The sequence below is a fragment of the Mastigoproctus giganteus genome, chromosome 9, assembly GCF_048544385.1.
Source record: "Mastigoproctus giganteus isolate SK-2022 chromosome 9, ASM4854438v1, whole genome shotgun sequence".
NCBI lineage: Eukaryota > Metazoa > Arthropoda > Arachnida > Uropygi > Thelyphonidae > Mastigoproctus > Mastigoproctus giganteus.
Genome location: NC_143583.1, coordinates 86520318 through 86546100, shown reverse-complemented (window position 1 = coordinate 86546100; position 25783 = coordinate 86520318). Strand labels below are relative to the sequence as shown.

At 38.2% G+C, this 25783-nt stretch overlaps 1 protein-coding gene across 1 annotated transcript in view; it reads left to right on the top strand.

Moving 5' to 3' along the window:
• The first annotated feature begins 3852 nt into the window (after window positions 1–3852).
• The window catches only part of l(1)G0196 (inositol hexakisphosphate and diphosphoinositol-pentakisphosphate kinase), an 832616-nt gene continuing 810685 nt past the window's right edge, over window positions 3853–25783 (top strand). The window contains exon 1 of the mRNA XM_090381508.1: window positions 3853–3984. Coding sequence (XP_090237634.1) covers window positions 3954–3984 — 31 coding nt within the window. The 5' untranslated portion in view covers window positions 3853–3953. The remainder of the gene's footprint in view (window positions 3985–25783) is intronic.

Genomic DNA, 25783 nt, shown 5'->3' with positions numbered 1-25783 from the left:
GGATACTTACAAATTAACACATGACACAGAAGCCTATGATAGATACAAGTTGATATGCAACCAAGTTACAAAGGAGGTTAGGCAGGCGAAGGCGGATTACGAGAAATCCTTGGCAAGGGATGCAAAGAAAAACAGCAAAGAGTTCTTTACTTATGTAAACTCTAGAAGGAAGGGGATGAATCAGATTGGTCCACTTGATATTGATGGGTCAAGTGTTGATGATCCTGCTCAGGTAGCTAACAAACTAAATGAATATTTTGCATCGACATTCACACATGAGGAGTTATTCAGCAAGGGGAATGCCAGAGGTGTATTCAACTCTAGCAGTAAGCTGCAGAATCTTGAAATAACTGGGAGTAAAGTGGAGGAGAAACTGTTGAAGATAAACACAAGAAAGGCACCCGGGGTGGATGGGATCTATCCAGTTATATTAAAGGAGGCAGCAAAGGAAGTAAGCAAACCCTTAGCCATAATTATGAGAGCTTCCTTGGACTCAGGGGAGGTACCCATAGACTGGAAATGTGCAAATGTGACCCCAATTCACAAAGGAGGATCAAAGGCTGACACAAGTAACTATAGACCTGTGAGCTTAACTTCTGTTCCAGGAAAATTAATGGAGGCACTGGTTAAAGAAGCACTGCAGGATCATTTAGACAAGATTTCAGTTATAGCTCAGACAACGCATGGTTTTGTTAAGGGGAAGTCTTGCCTGACCAACTTGATTGGATACTATGATGCAGTCACAAAAGAACTGGATGCAGGGAATAACTTTGATATTATATACTTGGATCTTAGAAAGGCTTTTGATACTGTTGCGCATGGAAGACTACTACACAAATTGGAGCAGTGTGACATTGGAGGCAAATTTCTGCTATGGATAAAGGGGTGGTTGAGTGGGAGAAGACAGAGAGTGGTAATCAATGGACACTGCTTATCGTGGACTAATGTTATTAGTGGAGTCCCTCAGGGCTCAGTGTTGGGTCCATTATTGTTTTCTGTATTTATAAATGATATTGATGATGGTATATCAAGCTTAATGTCCAAGTCTGCAGATGATACAAAGGTTGGCAGGGTTGTCAAGGACACTACTGACACTACACTGCTGCAACAGGATCTGGAAAGGTTGAGCAGATGGGCTGAGAGGTGGCAAATGAAGTTTAACATTGACAAATGTAAAGTACTACACATGGGAAACAGCAACCCCAGGGCAACGTATCAACTCTGTGGTACTACACTGACAGTGGTAGAGAATGAAAGGGACTTGGGGGTGATTGTGCAGGCAGATATGAAGTTCTCTGAGCAGTGCAGACGGGCTGCAAGAGTAGCTCATGGAGTATTGTCAATGATATACAGGAATTTTTCCAGCAGGGATAAGGAGGTGATTATTCCATTGTATAAGGCAATGGTCAGGCCACACCTAGAGTACTGTATACAGGTCTGGAGGCCTCATTTCAAGAAGGGTGTAGAGCTGCTGGAACGAGTACAGAGAAGGGCAACAAGATTAGTGAATGGAACAAAGGGGTGCTCTTACGAGGAAAGGCTTAAGTTTTGCAAATTACAGTGTCTGGAGACTAGGCACCAGCGAGGTGATCTGATAGAGGTGTATAAAGCCTTGAATGGTTTAAGCATGCTCAATGCTGATGGGATTCTTCCTCTAGCTCAGAAAAATCACCTGAGAGGGCATAAATTCAAATTGAGGAAAGACAGATGTAGGATAGACGTGCGGAAATTTGCCTTTAGCCAGCGGGTGGTCGGTTGGTGGAACAGACTGCCATCCCTTGTGGTGGAGGTTGATAGCCTAAATAAGTTTAAGGCTCAGCTGGACAGGTATTTTGAACGAACAGAGGGGTGAAGTGGAAGTGGTTTTTTTTTTTTTTTTTTTTTTTTGGCTGATGCTGCATAAGCTTGCTTTCTTGCATCAAATGCCTCTACTAATGCTAATGCTAATGCTAAATCTCTTCCCTCCACAGAGTACTGTGTTTCATGAACAATGCATACAGCACAGAAATGGGGGAAACCCCTGGTTTCGTTAGACTCCAAATACTTACACTTTGCCCATGTGTACTGTGTCTGTAAATTGCGTGTGTTCTCTGGCCTACTTTGCTTAACAAAAAACTTTTCTATCTACGTCTGAGCCCGAATAACTCAGCCACGGAGCGAAAAAAGCCCATAAAAGTTCCTCGCTTCATCGACGGGATTCGAACCCGTGCCGTTTCCACCAGGTGTGAGAGGAACTTTGACGATACCACTGTGCTACAGGCGCAGTACTGCGCAATATAGCCAAAGATTCTGATATGCCTAAAACCTTAAAACAACCAGGGCTGGCCACAAGCATGTCCAACCAGTTGTGTTGAACAGGGCCCCGAGCTGAAAGGTCTAAATAAAATATCATCCGCGTAATTTTCGCATTTCTATCAATGAGCCTACCGCCGTCTTACCCACATCATCGTCACTTTAAGAGCGGTTGCGCGAGTCGAATTGAAAATTTCTAGAAGTGGAGCGGATACTTCATTCTCAATGTGTACGTTTAGTTTGATGTTGAATAAAGGACGTTATTTAAAAATGCAATTTTTATATCATTCTCCCTTTCAATAATATCTTTATTGTTTGTGTGATTATTGGTTTTTATTATTATTTATACATGTTCCAATTTATATGATATAACTGCAATTGTGTGCCCTCGTGGGCAGCACAGTTGGTAGGATCGCCGTACCTCCTCACAGTTCGAGTTCCGTCGATGGCAGGAGGAAGTTTTATGGGGGTTTTTCACAACGTGGCTGGTTTAGTCGGTCTCAGGCAAAGTAGGATGGTTTTACTCCCTGAAACTTGGGTTTTTCGTCCAGCAAATAGGAAATAGACTTCAGAACACAAGAAATTTACAGACTGAGCTTTACGGCCTTAGTCGCTGATGCTCCGAAAATCCTACAAAAACGATTGTAATTGTTAAACAACATTGTTGATCAATGTATTAAATATTATTCGTACTTAAAATTTTTGTTCAGTATAATATAAAATGATCATAGTGCACTTTAGGCCTCTTGCTCTAACCTACACGTCAATATAAAATTATTTAATTATTTCTTAGTTGCTGTAAAATTTAACAAATAAAAACTTAATAAATCATTATTATAAAAACATCTCATATAAGTTTTGCATAGGACCTCAGGACACGCAAGTATTTCCTGAATAGGGTCCTGCGAGTAGTTCTTGAACAGTGTCTGACAAATTTTTGGGACTGCCCTGGAAACAACAAACCAAACAGAAGTGCGAAAATTTGCTGTTAGACCCGAAGTAATTGATTGTTGGAACAAACTTTCATCTAATTTGTGAAAGTGGGTAGTTTGAATACATTTAAGAAAGAATTAGATAATTTATTAGAGTACTGGACAGATCAGGATTTTTTTTTTTTTTTCTTGTTGCTGTATAAGCATGCTTCTTTGCGCATTTGCCAATACTGAAATTAATACTAATGCTGATATTAAATTCTTGACATTTTACAGTTGTAGAAAGACTTTTTCCATTATTTGTAAATAAAATTAAATTGAGCGAAGCCCCTCAAACCTAGGGAAAAAAAAAAAAAGTATTGCCAAGAAAAGCCTAAATAGCACAAAGTTGTAAGATATTCGGTGGCCTGTTGTTTAAGCCCACTAGATGTCGCATGTGATGTACTGTGTATGTTCCGTTTACTGTCGTGCTTGTCTTATTGATGTTATGAGAACTGTCACTGCTTGTGTTTTAGTGAGGAAGTTATTTATATATCAGGCAATGTAGATAATTTTGGCATTTACTTAAGCAGCCCTTTAATTTATTATAACCTAGTTATTTAATTATTTATTTTTCCTTTTGCTTATTCTATAGGAATAGGTACAAGTCATTTTATTGACCTGCCTTCTTCACACCGTGTCAGGCTTATTTATTTTTTGCCTGTAGTAAAAGTGCCGGTTACCCGGCTAATGCCTGTGTATAGTAGGGCGAATTTAATGGGTAAATGGCTCAATTTTATTTTAGTATTACTAATTCATGGAAGATAGAATCTCAACACGCTGTATTCATTGTTGCTTACAGTGTGAGGATATTTAATTAATTTATTCATTGTTTCTGAGCAGACGAAATGTTAGTTAAATATTCCAAAAGCATGTGATTACCAATAATAGTAAATGATTTTAGAAGAAAAGTGGTTAAACTTCAGAAAGAGACTAGGTTGAAATTTACTTTATGGTCATGAATCTTTGCGACAAGGAGTGAAGAGCTTTCCTAACTCTGCCTACTGATTCTCAGTGATTTGACGATCTATTCCTGTGGTAAGAAACTTCGTTTCCCGATTTTAAGACAGTGCAAAAAGGGAAACCCGAAACTATTCCCCCTTCACACTCGCTTAAAGTCGGGAAACAATTTCCGCCTTTGCAGCTAGTTTTAAATCTGGAATAGATCGTCCAATCATAGCGAACAGTGGGAGGAGCTAGGCTAGCTCATCAATCCATGTCGCAAAGTTCCATGGGTACGCACCATAAAGTAAACTTCGACCAGAGACTCTTACCCATGGATCTGCGATATGGAGCAATGGATAAGCTTACCTCCTCCTACTGTTTTGTAGTGATTGGACAATCTATTGCATCACATAATTGTGTTTACTGATTTAAAACCAGTGATGGATGGAACTCCTAAACTGTTTATCAGGAAACAATTTCCTCCATTGACGCTGGTTTAAAAGTACGAAATGATTCTTCCCCACCCTCTTTACTGCTGGTTTTAAATTAAGAAACAAAATTATGTGGAGGAATAGAACGTCCGATCAGTATGAAGCAGGGGGCAAATCTGATTTGCTGTTGCAAAGATCCATGGGTAAGGATCTCTTATTAAATTTAACAAAAAAAGTACCTTCCCACAAATTGAAAAGCAATTTGGAGGTAGGGCTAGAATAACTTTTTTCAGTAAAGCATTTTGGGATATGCCAGATAGTGCTTGTCAGTGGGGTGCAGTCAAACAAAATCAGGGATAGGATGATGCAAAATTACAGTGGTTATTCAGTGACTAAGATTTAATTTTTTTAGCAATTGCAGTTTGTTGTGTAAGGGTTCTTGGAGAATGAGAACGGTGTAAGTGGAGGTTTCTGAAGTCATAATGTGTCACCATTTATTCTCCTTACCTTATACTCCATAATTCTGCAGACCCTCAACAAATTTGGTCCTTGAGGTTGTCACTGACATTCTCTCAGATAGCCAGACAGGCTACTTGCTACCTGGCAGTCTAAGCGCTGATGGAACTGATATTCGGGTGACTTTCAAGTCAGGTGGACCCAATTTCAGCGAAGTCCGATCTGTGACATCCAAATCCTCTGCTTACACCTTCACAATGGTGGGACTGTTAGCAATCCTGGGTATAACCTCCATGCACAAGAACACTGTGGGTGGCCACCCAGGTGTGAACCAACGTAAGAAGTGGTCAAGGAGTGGCACCCATACTACATGGAGGAATGCAGCCCCTCTTGTGTTACCAGGCAATATTAGGTGGTAGACGACTCTCATCAACTGGTGCAATACCACCACTTTGCTTATTGGAGGCTTGAAGTGGTGGAACCCATGTTTAGTTTCCAGAGCTAAGTTCTGGTCAACCCTTCTCCATCTCTTCCATCATGCAGTATGAATGATGTCTTTTGAGGTTATGATGAACTTCATGGTGAGATCCAATCTTCCTTACATTTCAAGGTACAGCTCTAAAATGGTGTTTGCAATGCGGCCGCTAGTTAGTAAACCAGACAGAACCTATTGGTAACTCTTTAGGAGGCTTCCGGATCAGCTATAATAATCAGTGTATAATCTTGCTAACGTTACTCTGCCAGATAGTGACTGGAGGGAGTCCGAGTAGTGTGTATATGGGGGCATTATTGAGGCCACATTATGTCAAGGATCTGGGTATATTCTTACCATGTGTATGCCATATCCAAAAATGTCATTACTTCATACAGCCCCCCTACCCACTTTTTCTTATTGAATACACCATGAATTGCCAAACTAATAGAGTAGGCTTTTCTGCAAAAAGATCTAAACCTCCCGAACACTTCCTAGTTCGTTTCACAAATATACGTGGTCTCAATTCTAATCTCAACAATATCCATTTCCACTTGCAGTCTGCCAAACCCTATGTACTTTTTCTCACAGAATCTCAGTTATCGGTTGATTCAACTACTGCTCATCTCAGTTGTCCAAACTATTCGCTGTATAATTCCTTCGCCTCAAAGGTGGTATTTGTGCTTATGTCTTCTGATATTCCCTGTCAGAGACTTGGTAATTTGTAATCTCCTCTCTTCGATCTTCTCTGGCTTAAAATCTCTCTACCTCATTGTGTAAAATTCATCTGTTGTCTCTACTGTTCTGTCAAATCCACTAATCACTTGGAACTTTCCAACTTCCTCTCTTTGCAACTTGACTTTCTGCATTCAAACTTTCCTAACAGTGAGATAATTTTCCTTTTTGATTTTAATGTTCACAACTCCAGTTGGAATCTGTTTTCTAGTCACACCGTCCCAGCTGGTCGAGATGCTGAGGCTTTAGTAATTACTAATGACTTTGCACAATTGTTCATTTACCTACAAGAATACCGGACAGTCCTAACCATAGAGCCAATACACTTGATTTTTTTCTCACAAACAGCCCTTCTAAGTACACGGTTGAAGTGAGTGGTCCTTTAGGCACCTCAGATCACAACTTGGTGATTGTCTCTTCTCCAATGGAGACTTTATCTCATGGCTATTCCCAACCTTGTATTGTTTGGCATTACAAAAATGCAAAATGGGATGACCTGCGAGATTTATTTTCTTCTTTTCATTGGTTGGATTACTGTTTCAAAACTTCTAATGTCAACGTTTGCTCAGATCGTGTCAGTGAAATTATTCTTGTCGGAATGGAATCCTTTATTCCACACTCCACTTTAAAATCTCATCCTTTATCCAAACCTTGGTTTTCCAACAAATGTACTAAGGCTGTTCAGCAGAAGAATGTTGCATATTGTAATTGGCTTGTTTCCAATTCTTCATTTTCATTTTCTGCCTACACCAAATTCGCAACCATTGTAAAGCAGTTATCAGTCCAAACTAGATTTTGAACAGGCTAAGAGTAGAAAACTTGCTTCTTGCCCTAATGGTAGCCGAGCATCCTGGTCTTTTGCCAAAGCTATTGGCCGCAACTTTTGCCCATCTCTACTCCCACTTCTGTTAAAACCAGATGGTTCTGTTGTCACTTCAGCCAAGGATAAAACTGACATGCTAGCATCCAATTTTCCTTCCGACTCATGTATTAATGATCTTGGTAAAACACCTCCCAACATGCTCCAATGCCTCCTGTGGTCTTCTGTCAGAAGGATTTTGATGAATCTTGATGCTAAGAAAGCTGCAGGTCCTGATTGTATTCTCCACATGTTCTCAAAACCTGTGCTCCTGAACTTACTCCTGTTCTTTGCTGCCCTTTTTTCACTTTCTTATTTCAAAGGTGTGTTTCCTTCTGCTTGGAAATTTGCCCATATCGAGCCAGTTCCTAAAAAGTGACAAATCCTTCCCATCCAATTATCATCCCATTGCAATTACTTCTACTCTTTCTAAAGTAATGGAGAAATCAATTAACTTCCAACTCTTCAACTACCTAGAAACCTTCCGTCTGATCAATGATCGCCAATATGGATTCTGTCATTGTCGATCCACTAGAGATATTCTGGCTTATGTTACCCATTTATGGACAAATTCAGTGGAAAAGTTTGGTGAAACACAAGCATTTGCTCTTGACATCTCAGGCTTTTGATCATATTTGGCATAAAGGTCTTCTAAACAAGCTTACATCTTATGGTTTGCCACCTATTTTTTGTAATTTGTTATCCAGTTTTCTCTCTGATTGCTCACCGAGAGTGATGGTAGATGGCTCTGTCTTCTCCACTAATGCTGGTGTACCCCAAGGTTCAGTTCTTTCCTCTTGTATATTAATGACCTTCTTCCATTGACTGGAAATCCTATCCATAGTTTTGCCAATGATAGCACATTGTATTCCATTTTGAGAAACCTTGCCCTGCTGGATCATCTTCAACTTTTCGTATATCTGCTACCTGCCGACCGGGTTAGCCGAGTGGGTAAAGTACCTGCCCGGCAACCCAAAGGTCGCGGGTTCGATTCCCGCCTCGGGCTTGGATCAAAGTACTGCAAAAACCTTGGGAGGTGCAATATGGCCACAGAAGCCGATGCGCCAACAACTACCAAATCAAAAAAAAAAAAATATATCTGCTACCAATTCCTTAAATGCCAATCTCTGGGTAATTCTCCAGTGGGGCAAAGACAACTTAGTTGATTTCAATCCTTCTAAAACTCAGTCTTGTCTTATATCTTGCAAAAAGGATTCTTCTTTTTCTATGCTTATCTTTGGTGACACTCCGATTTCTAGGCAAAATGATATATCTCTTTTGATTATTACCCTGACTTCTAATCTCTCTTGGCACAAGCACATTACAAATATTGCTTCCTCTGCATCTAAAAAACTTGGTTTTCTCTTTCGCTCTCGGTGTTACTTTTCTTCCAAACAGCTGTTCATTCTGTACAAATCGCAAATCTGCCCTACCATAGAATATTGTTTCCACATCTGGGACGGTGCCCACAAAACCTCTCTCACGCTTCTAGATTCCATTCAAAAGAGGACAGTTAGGTTAATTAATGACCCATTTCTAACAGAGTCTTTCCACTCACTATCTCATAGATATTCTGTTTCCTCTGCATGTCTTTTCTATAGATACTTCCATGGGTACTGTTCTTCTGAATTGGCTTCTATAATTACCACTCTCTCTTTCAAAACAATCTGAACACGTGCAGCCACCAGCCAACATCCATTTACTGTCCAACTTCAAACTCACAGAACCAACTTTTCATCTTCCTCATTTATTCATTCAGCTGCCATTTTCTGGAACAATCTTCCTTTATACGTATTTCCTAAAAATTACTGTCTACAGAAGTTCAAGTCTAATGTCAACAAATATCTTCTTTCGTCTTCTCAACCTCCAACCCAAGCACTGTGCTAAGTACTGTAGGTTCTAATACCTCTCGTGTTTGGGGTTTTCAAAAAAAAAAATCATGCTCCAAGAATATTGCTACAGAGAAAATTAGTAATTATTTGTCCTTTTAGAATACAAATAAACACAACTTGCTATTTAAGAATCACATTATTAAAAAGCAGTTGAGAGAAAGTTATATGAGGTTATATAAGTTATATAAAAAAAGAGAAAGTTATATGTAGTGTGCTGCATATTTGTGTAATAATGGCAAGAATAAAACAATTGGAAATAAAATTATATTTATACCTTTTCTTGTTATTCTTTAGTTTAAGATTATTATTCTTTTAAAATAATTTTTAATAATAAAGTTACAGAAACAAAAAGAATTAATTTTATTTATACAGACAGATTTTAATTTATTTGGCATGAAGTCTGCTTGCAAAATGATAAAAAGCAAGGTTATGTAGCATGATCCCTTAAAATGACGTAACCGGGGCATGGGTGCTGGCAGCATGGTGCAAGTGCACCAATTTGGATTTCGAAGTAATACGTAATTTTTAATATTTTCATTAATTTATTGAAACAATACAAATTCTTTCTTTCAAAATACAAATATTTTCTCCTACTGATCACGAAACATTGGCTCATCTGTACACATAAATCAGTCAAACTTGACTTAATTAAAATATTGCATGCATTCTAAAAATTTGGTCAACAAAAAATTTATTGCCACGTGCACCACCTTGCAAAATATCATGCCGGTGCCCGTGAACCAGGGTCATTTACTCTTACTTCATATTCTGGCTTCTTTCAAGTATATGTTCATTCTTCTCTTCTTTTAAATTCAGATGAATTTCCCAACCCGAGAAAAATAGGTTGGAGTATTTTTGGCAACTATTGCATAATACCACACCTATTGGAATGTTAACGTATTAATTGCCATAATGTAAATAAAAAAAAAAAAAAAAAGATTTATAGCAGTCATCAGTTTTCCACTTTTTTATTTTTTGAAAATACAATTATACTGTGTTCTGTATACTGCACCAAATATACCATGACTTGAACAGTAAAGTGAACAGTGATATGTGTCACATTGGCTAAAAGTGAGACACTTGCTAAGTCTCATTAAAAACATTAATTGTAAATATTATTTGTACGTTGAAATACTAATCATAATATATATTTACATTTTGGTTGGTGCTTGATAGAATCAAAACATTGTATTCCTGACCTCAGAGAGTTCTTTCAAAAAATATATATTTTTGAAATGTAAACTTAAGGCATTCAACACTTGTTGGGGTTGAAACAGTACTGTCAAACAGTTTTCTGAGCAGAGTGTGTGTGTAGACAGGTTGCAAAGAAGGTCCATAGTGACATATTGATGATTTATCAAACATTTGTTTGTAGAGATGGGCAAGTTGTAATCACACTATATAAGCCAACTGTAACACTATACTTAGCATGCTGTGTCTAAGTATGTGGATTGCACCTAAAAAAAGATGGAGATTCTTGAATGCATCTAAAGATGTGCAGCTGAGTTGGTGGTATTTGCAAAAGGGCACCCTCCCATATGAAGAAAGACTTTGAATATATGTACTACTGAGATTGGCAACTACTTTGGCTTAGAGGACACCCAATGGAATTTTGTAAGGCTCTGAGAGAGTATATAGTAAAATGAATAAAGGTGACATTTTCATTCTTATAAATGATTCCAGAACCAGAAGCTATAAATTCCGATTGTTGAGAAAGAGCATTAGATTAGATTGTAGGAAGTTTTTTTTTTTATTTTACCATAAAAACTCTTAGTTACTGGAATAAGTTATCTCTGTGGGTAGTGGAGGCTGACAGCTTGGGAAGGTTCAAAGTTTAGTTAGTATGTGAGAAGAGAAATACATTGATAGTTTTTCTTTTTTATATGTTTTGTTTTTTATTATCATTTTTTGTTTGTTTTATTTTTGTCTGGTGCAGAAAAGCCTACATCCTACTAGCCACAGCACAGCTATGTGGCTAGTACTAATAATGAAAGTATGATGAAAAAATCTGCAAATAAAATTTCAAAACTGAATGAATATGTATATGGCACTTATAAATTTTTGTTATTTTTTAAAATTTGTAAATGAAACCATAAACTCCTGGGTAACCTTTGCCCATCAATATGATATAACTGGTTCTACAATATTTTCTATTTTCATTTCAGTGTACTATGGATTATGACACATTTAAATTTTTGTTTTGTGTTTAGCAGATGCAAGGTGAGCAAAAGCTTCTACTTTTCTTCTAGACAATTCTTATTCCTAAGTGGTGTCCGAGAAATGCCAGCAACGGGTGTCTCACAGATACTATATATATTGTCATAACGCTTTGATTTTACTGGCTAAATGCAAGCAATTGAAAAAATACAGATGTTCATGTTGTGTCTAGGTTTCAATCTGGGTGATCAGTAACCTTAATTTCTAAATTAATGCAATAAAAACTGTTGATTATTGTTTGATATTTTTTAGTTGAGTTTCGCGAATCATAATTAATAAATCACCATTATCGATTCAGTAAAAAAGCTAAAAGTTAATTTATTACAATTAAAACAAAAAAAAAAGATCACACATGCCACATAAATATCTTTGTTAAAATTGAGAGCTCGAGCAATGGAAAGTTAAATAGGATATGTAATAATAATTATATATACAGGATATTTTGGCAAAATTTGGAGAGAAGGTAACAGTTACACTATCATGTTATACAAATAATATTAAGAAAGCTACTAGAATTTTTGTAAGCCATGTACTCTTATTTGTATAACATGATAGTGTAAAGATAGCTACAAATTTATGTAAATAGTTCACCCAGATGGTTCTTGTTTTTCCTTTTTTTTTTTTTTTTTTTTCAGGTAAGATTCTCGCTAGCAACAAATTTTAAACTTCTATTTTATTTTACTAATTTCAGTTTAAGTTATTCTTAGAAATGGAACCTTTTTTTGTTTTGTAGTAGTCAAAATAAATAGTAACTCTCATCTGTATACATTCCACATGTTTATTTAATGAAAAAAACTTTCGAGCCTACAGGCCAGTAAGGCTCCTGGAGTTGATGGTATATATATATATATTTTTTTTTTATAAAACCCCAAACACGAGAGGTATTAGAACTTATTTGTATAATTCATCTTCTCAACCTCCAAGCACAGTACTAAGGTTGGAGGTTGAGAAGACGAAAGAAGATATTTGTTGACATTAGACTTGAACATCTGTAGCTTGCAATTTTCAGGAAATACGTATGGAGGAAGGTTGTTCTAGAAAACGGCAGTTGAATGAATAAATGAGGAAGATGAAAAGTTGGTTCTGTGAGTTTCAAGTCGGATAGTAAATGGATGTTGGCTTGTGGCTGCATGTGTTCAGATTGTTTTGAAAGAGACAGCGGTAATTATAGAAGCCAATTCAGAAGAACAGTACCCATGGTACTGCGAGATATAAGTATCTATACAAAAGGCATGCAGAGGAAACAGAATATCTATGAAATAGTGAGTGGAAAGACTCTGTTAGAAATGGATCATTAATTAACCTAACTGTCCTCTTCTGAATGGAATCTAGAAGCCTGAGAGAGGTTTTGTGGGCACCATCTCAGATGTGGAAACATTATTCCATGGTAGGGCGGATTTGAAATTTGTACAGAGTGAACAGCTGTTTGGAAGAAAAGTAACAGTGAAAGAGAAAAAGTTTTTTATATGCAGAGGAAGCAATATTTGTAATGATTAGAAGAGAGATTCTAATCTCTCTTCTAATGTAATGATTAGAAGTCAGGGTAATCCTCAAAAGAGATATATCATCTTGCCTAGAAATTGGAGTGTCACCAAAGATAAGCGTAGGAGCAGAAGAATCCTTTTTGCGAGATATAAGACAAGACTGAGTTTTAGAAACATTGAAATCAACTAAGTTGTCTTTGCCCCACTGAAGAATTACTCAGAGATCGTATTTAAGGAATTGGTAGTGGATATTTGAGAAGTTGAAGCTGATTGAGCAGGACAAGGTTTCTCAAAATGGAAAGTGGAATGCAATGTGCTATCATTGGCAAAACTATGGATAGGATTTCCAGTCAATGGAAGAAGGTCATTAATATACAAGAGCAAAAGAGTGGGGGAAAGAACTGAACCTTGGGGGACACCAGCATTAGTGGAGAAGTTAGAAGACAGAAAGCCACCTACCCTCAGTGAGCGATCAGAGAGAAAACTGGATAACCAATTACTAAAGACAGTTGGCAAACCATAAGATGGAAGCTTGTTTAGAAGACCTTTATGCCAAACATGATCGAAAGCCTTTGAGATGTCTAGAGCAACTGCTTGTGTTTCACTGAACTTTTCCATTGAATTTGTCTATAAATGGGTAACATAAGCCAGAATAACACCAGTGGATCGACACTGACGATCGTTGATCAGATGGAAGGTTTCTAGGTAGTTTAAGAGTTGGCGGTTAATTGATTTCTCCATTACTTTAGAAAGAGTAGAAGTAATTGCAGTGGAATGATAATTGGATGGGAGGGATTTGTTACCCTTTTTAGGAACTGGCCGGATATGAGCAAATTTCCAAGCAGAAGGAAAAACACCTTTGGAATTAGAAAGTGAAAAAAAGGTGGAAAAGAACAGGAGTAAGTTCAGGGGCAGCTTTGGTGTAGGCACACGTTTTGGGAACAAGTGGAGAAATACCATCAGGACCAGGAGCTTTCTTAGCATAAAGATTCGTCAAATTCCTTCTGACATCCTTTTGCAGGAAGACCACAGGATGCATTGAATGGAGCATGTTTGGAATGGTGGGAGGTGTTTTACCAAGATCATTAATACACGAGTTGGAAGAAAAATGGGATGCTAGCAAGTCAGCTATATCCTTGGCTGAAGTTACAACAGAACCATCTGGTTTTGACAGAGGTGGAAGCAGAGATTAGCAAAAGTTGCGGTCAGTAGCTTTGACAAGAGATCAGAATGCTTGGTTACCATTAGGGCAAGGAGTAAGTTTGAACTGATTAATAACTGCTTTACAATTGTTACGAGCTTTGGTGTAGGCAGAAAATGAAACTGAAGAATTGGAAACAAGCCAATTACAATATGCAACATTCTTCTCCTCAACGGCCTTAGCACATTTATTGGAAAATCAAGGTTTGGATAAAGGATGAGATTTTAAAGTGGAGTGTGGGATTAAGGATTCTATTCTTACAAGAATAATTTCACTGACAAGATCTGGGCAAACATTGACATCTGACGTTTTGAAACAGTAGTCCAACCAATGAAAAAGAAGAAAAGAAATCTCGCAGGTCATCCCATTTTGCATTCTTGTAATGCCAAACTACACGAGGTTGGGAATAGCCTTGAGATAAAGGCTCCATTGGAGAAGAGACAATCATCAAGTTGGGTTGTTTAGAAGGGTTGTTTTTGAGAAAGAGATTAAGCTTGTTGGTTGTATGGTTAGGATTGTCCAGTATTCTTGTAGGTAAATGAACAATCTGTGCAAGGTCATTAGTAATTGCAAAAACCTGAGCATGTCGATCAGCTGGATCGATGTGACTAGAAAACGGAAGCTAACTGGAGTTGTGAACATTAAAATCATCAAGGAAAATTACCTCATTGTTAGGAAAGTTGGACTGGAGAAAGTCAAGTTGCAAAGAGATTAAGTCGAAGAGCTCCATGTGATCAGTAGAGTTGGAAGAACTGTAGAGACAACAGATGAATTTGACAGAATGAGGTAGAGAGATTTTAAGCCAGTGAAGATCGAAAAGAGGTGATTCCAAATTACCAAGTCTCTGACAGAGAATATTGGAATGGAGATATGCACAAGTACCACCTTTGAGGCGAAAGGAATCATACAGCAAATAATTTGGGCAACTGAGGTGAGCAGTAGTTGAATCAACTGAGATTCTGTCAGAAAAAGTACATGAGGTTTGGCAGACTGCAAGTGGAAATGGATATTGTTGAGATTAGAATTGAGACAACTTATTTGTGTAATGAACTAGGAAGTGTTTTTGGGAGGTTTTAAATCTTTTCGCAGATAAGCTTAGTCTATTAGTTTGACAATTCATGGTGTATTTAATAGTAAGAAAACGTTGGGTGGGGGCATTCTGTATGAAGTAATGAAATTTTTGAATATGGCATACACATGGTAAGAATATACCCAGATTTTTGGCATAATGTGGCCATGACAATGCCCCTCCGCATGCTAACTACTCGGACTCCCACCAGTCACTGTCTGGCAGAGTAGAGGTAGCAAGATTATACACTAGCTGATCTGGAAGCTTCCTAAAGAGATACCAATAGGTTTGGTCCAGTGTACTAACTAGCGGCCGGACTTCGATCACTGTTTTAGAGCTGTACCCTTGAAATGTAAAGAAGATTGGATCTCACCATGATGTCCATCATAACCTTAAAAATCATCAGTCATACTGCATGATGGAAGAGATGGGGAAGGGTTGACCAGAACTTAGCTCTGGAGACCAAACATGGGTTCCACCACTTCAAGCCTCTAATAAGCAAAGTGGTGGCATTGCGCCGGTTGATGAGAATCATCTACCACTTAGTAATGCTTGGTAACACAGAGGGGTGTCATTCCTTCATGTGGTGTGGGTGCCGCACCTCGACCCCTGCTTACGTTGGCTCACAGCTGGGTGGTCATCCACAGTGTGCTTGTGCATTATGCCCAAGGATTACTAACAGTCTCACCATTGTGAAGGTGCAAGCAGTGGATTTGGCTGTCACAGACCGTCCGGACTTCGACAAAATTGGGTCTACTTGACTTGAGTGTCACCCGAATATCAGTTCCATCAGCGTTTTAGCCTCCCAGGTAACAAGTACAGTTTGTCTCTAGCATATCTGAGAGAATGTCTGTGATGATCTTAAGGACCCTATAATCTTAAGGGAGGCAACAATTGAGTGCAATTTGCCATTGAGTGTAATAATGAGAGCATCACTGGACTTGGGAGTGAATCCATTGGATTGGAAAAGTGCCAATGTATCGAAGATACATAAGGGCAGTTGTAAGAGTGAAGTGGGAAATTACTAGTCGGTTAGTCTAACTTCAGTAGTAGGGAAAATCATGGAGACATGATCATTTAGATAGAAATGGAATTTTGAAGGATACTCAGCATGGTTTTGTAAAGAAAATCATGTTTAACTGATCTGGTTAGCTATTACAGGCCTGACGTAGCCAAGTGGTGAGGAGTGAGAGTGCAGTAGCATGTGCTCTTTGAGTGAACTGGGGTTAAAGCCTGTGACTGCTAAATATGGTTAATATTTGTATTGATAATTTATTGTAAACTCCTTTGACCTGGTGGTCGTGACCTTGGAGTATAAATAAGAACATGTTTATTTATTTTGACCCGGTCACTCAAGAGCTGGAATTATGTAATAATTTCAACATTGTTTATTTGGATTTCAACAAAGCATTTGACCGAGTCCCATATGAGCGGTTACTCTATAAGCTGGATCAGGTTGCGATCTCTGGGAAAATCCTTAGATGGATAGCTGGATGGCTTCAGGGCAGGAGGCAGAGGGTTGTGATAAATAGTTATTCCTCAGATTGTGTTGATATAAGAAGTGGGGTTCCCCAAAGATCAGTATTAGGACCACTGCTTTTGATTTTCATAAATCACATCGATGAAGGAACAGAGGGCAAGATGTCTAAATTTGCAGATGATGTAAAGATTGGTAGAGTAGTTAATGATCACTGCTAAGCAGAGCTTCTTCAGAGTGACCTAGATAGACTTCAGGAATGGTCAGTAAAATGGCAGCTATGCTTTAATCCAGCAAGCTGTAAGGTATTGCACCTGGGGAATAGTAACCCCAAAATAACTTATACACTTGGCGGAGTTGAAAGCCTGTAGTGGAGGAAAGGGACTTGGGTATTACGATATGGTCAGACATGAAGTTCTCTGAGCATTGTAGACTGGTTGCAAGGAAGGCCCATGGTGTCCTGTTAATGATTTATCAAACAATTGTGAGTAGAGATTAGAATTGAGACCACATATTTAGAATTGAGACCACACAGAGATAAGGATGTCATAATCCCATTATATTAGACTGTTGTTAGACCACACTCCAAAAAGGCCTTCGTAGCCAAGTGGTCAGGAGCGGGAGTGCAGTAGCACATGCTCCTTGAGTAGACCAGGTTTCAAGCCCCTGACTGCCAAATATGGTCGATCTGCCAACCCTCACTGGGCCAGCGTGGCAGATTATGGTCCGTTTCCCTCAACATGAATTGTTGAGGAGGCTTCCATCCTGCAGTGGGTTGATAATGGCTGCAGTTTACTTTAATTTTTTACTTTAGACCACACTTGGAATACTGTGTTCCAGTATGGAGACCACACCTAAAGAAAGACATTGTGCTTCAAGAAGCACAATGTCTTTCTTTAGGTGTGGTCCAAAGACGGTAACTCGCCTGAGATCGGCAAAAGGGCATCCATTTGAGGAAAGACTTTGAATCTGTGGGTTTCAGATCTTGAAAACTAGGCACCTTAGAGGAGACTTGATCGAGGTGTTTAAGGATCTGAGAGGCATGAGCAAAATGAATGAGGATGAAATTTTCAGTTATAAATGATTCTAGAACTAGGGACCATAATTTCAAGTTATGGGGGAGATGTTTAGACTGAATTGCAGGATGTTTTATTTCAGCCAGAGAGTTATAAATTATTGGAACAAGTTACCTACATGGATTGTACAGGCTGACAGTTTGGGGAAATTCAAAGGACAGCTGGATAATTTCCTACAGGTGGAGGGACATGTATAGGTTGTCTATTTCCTTTTTTCTTATTTATTATTATTATTTTTTAAATTTTCTTATTATTTTATTCTTACACTGGTGTGCAAAATTTAAGGACCTGTCAGGTTTTCACCTGTAGCTTCTTGTAGGAGTGGCCTGGATATTATTATTATAGGGGCGCCTCCGTAACCAGGTGGGCAGGAGCAGCAGTGCATAGCACATGCTTCTTGATTAGACCGGGATTTGAGTCCGTGAGCCACCAAATATGGAGGATGCGGAAAGGTCAGGGAATGACCACCGCATATCCCCGGAGCAATATGGCCTTAGTTGCTAATGCTCCTAAAAACCAAATAACAACATACAACAAATATTATTATTATTAGCCATATGGTTCAAGGAAGTCTGAGACTTATGCTGCACCAGCCAAAAAAAAAAAAAAAAAAAATTCCCGAATTACCCAGAGAGAGAGACAGAGAGAGAGGGTTCACCAAGAAAAAGAATGATGATATCCAGCTCAGGACCCTGGGTGTGCCAAGCCCATACTCACCAGATGTGAGTATGGGCTATGGGAAAAACATACCAAAGGAACCTCGTGAGGTACAGAAATGATGCAGGAAACAAGAACGGAAACAAAATGATACAGAGGGACTTTATTCAAAAATGGCAACATATCACTGCCTGCCATGATACAGATGCATCACTGCCAAAGATGGAGCAAAGGGAAGAGGTGGCCCTCAGTAGGAGATATGGCCATCCATAATGTCAGTGCAGGCTTTGCACTGCCTGTTCATACTTAGAACAATGTTGTTGATAAGGTCTTGTGGTTACATCGTCCATTCCTCTGTTAGTGCCATCTTCAGCTGGTGAACATTTTCTGGTGGATGTGGACATGCCGCTAGGTGTCCCATATGTGTTCGATGGTATTTAGATCGGGAGAAGTGGGCAGGCCAATCCATATGAACAATGTCCTCACTTTCCAAAAGCATATCAACAGCTGCAGTGCAATGGGGTGTGGCGTTATCATCCTTAAACACGAACTTGGGGCCAATGGCACCTCGGAACAGACGCACATGGGGAAGGATTACCTCAGTACAGTAGCGTGCACTGGTTACAGTACTGCCTTCCAGTATCTGGAGCTGTGCACGTCCATCCAAGATAATGCCTCCCCAGATGAGAACACCTCGACCGCAATATTGATCCTTTTCAGTGTTGTTTGTGGGGTGATACCATGTGCTAACCTCTCGCCAGATTAGCTGATTCCAGAATCGCTGTCGCCTCCATAGCCAGGTGGGAAGGAGCAGCAGTGCGTAGCACACACACTTCGTGATTAGACCGGAGTTCGAGCCCGTCACCACCAAATACGGAGGATGCGGAAAGGTCAGGGAATGACCACCGCATATTCCCGAAGCAATATGGCCTTAGTTGCTAATGCTCCTAAAAACCAAATAACAACAACAAAACCAGAATTGCTGCTGAGACTGAATCTACTCTCATCAGTAAAGAGTACCTTAAGTAAAGATTTTATGGTTGTAACCTTTAGAAGTAGTGCTGATCCTTAAGTTTTGCACACCAGTGTGTTTTTTTATTTTATTATTATTATTATTTTTTTTTTTTTGGCTGATGCAGCATAAGCCATAGGCTTCCTTGCACCATGTGCCCCTTGCTAATATTAATACTTCATATTTACTCAGCATTGGGAAACTTAGTGGGTATATATCATTTTACTACTCTGATGATAAACTGAGGAATGCAAAGTATTTTGGCAGTAGTCTTAAAAATATCTGCTATTGGACACTCATTCTCCATCACTTTATCCTCCATTTTAACTGTTGTTTAAAGTTGGTTGTATGAGTGACAGCTGGTGGGATTTAGTTTCTTTTTTAATTTTAATTTAGTGTAGTTTAACAAGACTATCCAGTGGTCCAAAAGTTGTTTTAGACTTTTTGTTGCTTAGTAGACAAGCTGAATCCTAATTTTTTTCTATGTAATGTTATAATTTATCTTTTCATTTCAGGATTGGTTAAGATTTCAACCAGTGTTGAAATCTTAATCTTACCTCTTTTTATTTTAATTTAAAAAAAAAATAATTTTTAGCTGTTTTCCTGAATTGAAAATGCTGATCTATTAATTATGATTTGTTAAACTTCATTTAATTGAACTAAAATGAAAAGGAGAAACAAATAATAATAATAAAGTTTTGTCATATTTTGTAGAATTTTCAAGGTCTCCAGTCTCCAGATTGGCAAACTCAGCATGAACGTGTGTATTTTTTGTCAGCTGCTTGCGTTTAGCTGGCAAAAACTCTATGGCAAGATTAAACACCATGCACTGCAAATGTGAGTCTTGCAGACTCCACATAGAGATGAAAATCACCTGAAAGGAAGATAGACATTTTCCTCACCTCGCATCTGTTAAACACCAAACAAAAATTGTCTCCTGATTCATAGAACATTAAAATGAAAACAGAAAATACTGTATAACCAGTTAGGGAATATTGTTGGGCAGAGGTACATGGGTGGAGATTTAATTTCATTTACAACTTTAAAAAATAATAAAAAAATGTGTCTGTTATATGCCATACTAGCAACAGAAGGTTAAGGGTTTACTGTGCTTTCATTATGGGCAAATGTAGTTTTAAAAGTGGATGGTTAAGTAAATGGTAATAGAGGATAACAGAAGTACAACATCAGTGAACTGTCTTGTACTGTATGCTTACAACCTGTTGTTATTATTATTAAAGGATTTCTTGGAATAAAGCAGCATTATCTCTCTCTCTCTCTCTCTCTCTCTCTCTCTCTCTCTCTCTCTCTCTCTCTCTCTCTCTCTCTCTCACACACACACTATATAAAGTTAAGTGGTCTTCAGCTTAATTTGACATTCTGTGAGCTTCTAATAGTTAGAGCAGAACTGTGTGCATCTGCAGTATTTGGGATGTAGCTCACACAGGACTTTGAGTGATGAAAACCATGGCTTTGCAGTTTTCAGATTTGTATGTTTTTGTATATATTTGTATATTCAGATTAACATTTCTTCTACATTTTCTCAAGTTCTTACACATTGTTCAGCCATTTTTGCACTTAAAACTTAGACAAATAAAATAAACATACTTCGATAGCTTTCAGACATAGGTTGCCTTTCTTCAGTTGAAAAATGTTAGTACAAAAATTAATAAATAATGCTCGGTATGGAGGTGAACCGCGTGAATGAGTGCTGTCAACAATTAGCAGTTGGAAAATTTGGGCAGCATACCTAAGCTTTTTATATATATATATGTATGCCTATTTGTATTTTTTTATGTATTACTGATGTATGCTTATTTTTTGTTTATTATCTATATATATATATAAACGCTTAGGTATGCTGCCCAAATTTTCCAGCTGCTAAATTGTTGCCAGCACCCGTTCACGCGGTTCACTCGGTTCACCTGGGCATTCTTTATTAATTTTTGTACTAACGTTTTTCAACTGAAGAAAAGCAGCCTACACCTGAAAGCTATCGATGTATGTTTATTTTATCTGTTTTCAATTTTAATAAACTATTCTAAGTTTTAAGGAGTGTAAAAATGACTGAACAGCATGTAAGAACTTTGAGTAAATGTTGAAGAAATGCTAAAGAAACATTAGATGAGAGATCTAAGAGACCAAAGTGAGACTCTACAACTATGAAGAGGGACAGAAAACATTGAAGAAAGAGAAGCAAGATTGGAAATGAGAAGATGGGCGAAATGCTGTAGGACCAATCAAATAGAAGTACCGGATGCGAATAATCAACAAGCTGTAATTAATGTGGAAGAGCATGACATAGGAAATGTGTTACAACTGTGAGCAGTGCAAGATATTGGGAACATTAGTTAAACACATCGAATAAATACACTAAGTGCTGTCATGATGGAAAGGTTTCATTTGATCCACTCACTGTCTGAGACACCTACACTATTACGAGAGCTGCTTACAGGGGATACATGTGGAGAACATATGAGTACAACTCACCAATGGCATTTGCATCAATGGGTGCAGAGATTAAATCACCGGCTGGAAATGGTCCATACTGTTTTAGAATACACGACCAGATTTACCATTTGGCCTCGCCACTATATCCAAACAAGGCAAATAAGCAAGGATATAGACAACTTTATATTTTCAATTCTGTTGAAGCAACAATAAAATGGCTTGAAAAACAATCAAACCAAGGGTGTATGGCAGAAGTAATGCAACAATTGGACGAGATGCTGTGACAAGTTAACCCATTTCTGAGTCATATAAACAAATGCATCAAATAACCGAGGCCCATCCAACGATGAATGTGTGCATGGCACTTATAGAAGACCCGGACTTAGATAAGATATAATGCACCTACACCCAAAACGGAGGTTGCTGCAATATTTGTTGGAGAAGAATTATGTCACTGCTAAACAAGAATGGTGAAGGCTGAAGGATCTAGATTAAACTATTCACGCCATAATCAGAAAGATGGCATATGTTACACCAGGTACAATTAGTTACTTTGTATTTGATTTATATTTTGAACAACTGATGCTATATATGATTAAATCTTACATTACATACTTGGTAACGTTTTATCATATATTAATAAATTTATTAATCTTTATAAATGATTATGTTTAATCATTTATAATGAAGGTGCTCATACAGGTCGGAAGCCTCATTTTAGGAAGGATATGGATCTGTTGGAATGGGTGCAGAGAAGGATAAGATTAGTGAGGGGAACAAAAGGGTATCTTACTAAGAAAGGCTTCAGTTCTGCAAATTGCAGTGTTCGAACCGCTTTGGAAGGGAATTATAGAAGCCAGTTCAGAAGAACAGTGTCCAGTGAAGTATCTTGAATGAATCGACTCAGTGTTATAATAAAATTCTGATAAACATTCACATGCTGTTATGTAAAAATCCATTGACAGTTAACTCAGTAGTTTTGATTGTCATTACTTTACTTATCCATCTTGACACAATTTCAAATGATGTGCATCATAGTCAAGCAACATATTAATTTAATATTCTACATGCAAACACAACTTATCAATAAAAATTTTAACTTTCTGGATCTGTATAAGTAGGTCAGGGTAGTGGAATTTTTTTTTATGTAAACCCCAAACACAACAGGTATTAGAACCTATAATACTTAGTACTGTGCATTGGGTTGAAGGTTGAGAATATGAAAGAAGATACTTGTTGACATTAGACTTGAACTTCTACAGATTGTAATTTTCAGGAAATATGTATGACGGAAGACTGTTCCAGAAAATGGAAGTTGAATGAATAAATGAGGAAGAAGAAGAAAAGTTGGTTCTGTGAGTTTGAAGTTGGACAGTAAAAGGATGTTAACTGGTTGCAGTACATGTTCGAACCACTTTGTAAGAAAGAGGAGGAATTGTAGAAGCCAGTTCATAAGAACAGTGCCCATGGAAGTATCTATAGAAAAGGCATACAGTGGAAACAGAATATCTATGAGACAGTGAATGGAGAGACTCTGTTAGAAATGGGTCATTAATTAACCTAACTGTCCTCTTTTGAATGGAATCTAGAAGCCTGAGAGAGGATTTGGGGCCACCGCCCCAGATGTGGGAACAATATGGTAAGGCAATTTTAAGATTTGTACAGAGCGAACAGCTGTTTGGAAAAAAGTTAACAGCAAAAGAAAAATCTCAGTTTTTTTAGATGCAGAGAAAGCAATATTTGTAATGTGCTTTTGCCAAGAGAGATTAAAAGTCAGGGTAATCCCCAAAAGAGATATATCATCTTGCCTAGAAATTGGAGTGTCACCAGAGATAACCATAGGAGCAGAAGAAATAAGACAAGACTGAGTTTTAGAAGGATTGAAATCAACTAAGTTGTCTTTGCCCCACTGGAAAATTACCTGGAGATCAGCATTTAAGGAATAAGTAGTGGATATTCGAGAAGTTGAAGCTGTTCGTGTAGGGCAAAGTTTCTCAAACTGGAAGGCAGAATGTTGTGCTATAATCATTGCCTTTAGCCAGTGGGTGGTTAATTGCTGGAACAAACTTCCATATGTCGTTGTGGAAGTTGATAGGTTAAATAAATTTAAGGAGGAACTGGACAGGCATTTGGAGGGAATGGTGTGTAAAGTACTACATATGGGAAACAGCAACCCCAGAGCAACGTATCAACTCTGTGGTACTACACTGACAGTGGTAGAGAAGGAAAGGGACCTGGGGGTGGTTGTGCAGGCAGATATGAAGTTTTCTGAGCAATGCAGACGGGCTGCAAGAGTAGCTCATGGTGTATTGTCGATGATATATAGGAATTTTTCTAGCAGGGATAAAGAGGTGATTATTCCCTTGTATAAGGCAATGGTCAGGCCACACCTAGAGTACTGTATACAGGTCTGGAGGCCTCATTTCAAGAAGGATGTAGAGATGCTGGAACGAGTACAGAGAAGGGCGACAAGATTAGTGAATGGAACCAAGGGGTGCTCTTACGAAGAAAGGCTTAGGTTTTGCAAATTACAGTGTCTGGAGACTAGGCACCAGCGAGGTGATGAGATAGAGGGGTATAAAGCCTTGAATGATTTGAACATGCTCAGTGCTGATGGGATTCTTCCTCTTGCTCAGAATAATCACCTGAGAGGGCATAAATTCAAATTGAGGAAAGACATGTAGGATAGACGTGAGGAAATTTGCCTTTAGCCAGCGGGTGGTTGGTTGGTGGAACAGACTTCCATCCCTTGTCGTGGAGGTTGATAGCCTGAATAAGTTTATTTATTTACTTTTTTTTTTTTTTGGCTGATGCTGCATAAGCTTGCTTTCTTGCATCAAATGCCTCTACTAATGCTAATGTGTTTTTTTTTTTTTTTTTTTGCTGGTGCTGCATAAGTTCATACACTTGCTTTCTTGCATCACATGCCACTACTACTACTACTATCAGCAAAACTATGGATAGGATTTCTGGTCAATGGAAGGTAGTTAATATACAAGAGGAAAAGATTGGAAGAAAGAACTGAACCTTGGAGAACACCAGAATTAGTGGAGAAGTTAGAAGACTGAGCCATTTGTCATCACCAGTAGTGAGTGGTCAGAGAGATTTTGGTTTGCCAACTGTCAAAAAAACAGTTAGCAAACCATATGATGGAAGTTTATTTAGAAGACCTTTATGCCAAATACGATCAAAAAGCCTTTAAATATCAAGAGCAACTGCTTGAGTTCACCAATCTTTTCCATTGAATTTGTCCATAGATGGGTAACATAATAGCCAGGATATCACCAGTGGATTGGCACTGTTGGAATCCATACTGGCGATCATTAATCAAATAGAAGGTTTCTAGATAATTTAAGAGTTGGTGGTTAATTGATTTCTCTATTACTTTAGAAAGAGTAGAAGTAAGTGCAATACGATGATAATTGGAGGGAGGGAGAAGTTTGTTACCTTTTTTAAGAAGTGGCTGGATATGAGCAAATTTCCAACCAGAAGGGGGAAAAAACCTTTGGAATAAGAAAGTGAAAAAAAGGCAATACAGAACAGGAGTAAGTTCAGGAGCACAGGTATTAAGAGGGAGGAGTACCATCAAGATTTTTCAAAATCCTGATATCCTTTTGACAAAAGACCACAGGAGGCATTGAATGGAGTGTACTGGGAATGGTGGGAGGTGGTGTACCAAGATCATCAATACACAAGTTGGAGGGAAAATAAGTTGCTAGCATGTTATCTTTGGCTGACGTGGCAATAGAACCATCTGGTTTTGACAGAGATGGGCAAAATTTGCAGCTTTGGCAAAAGACGAGAATGCTCAGCTACTATTTGGACAAGAAGCAAATTTCCTACTTTTAGGCCTGTTTGAAATCTAGTTTGGACTGATTAATAACTGCTTTACAATTATTATGAGCTTTGGTGTATGCAGAAAATTAACCTGGAGAGGAATACTACCAGAATGGGGAAGAAAGTGCTATCCTTTCTGTATACATAATGTGGAGGTGTACATTCTCCTTTTCTTTCATTTCTGCTGGCAAAAAAACCTTTAGACTTGTCCTTTTATTCTGAGAAGCTTTTTGGTTCTTTCAGTTTCTG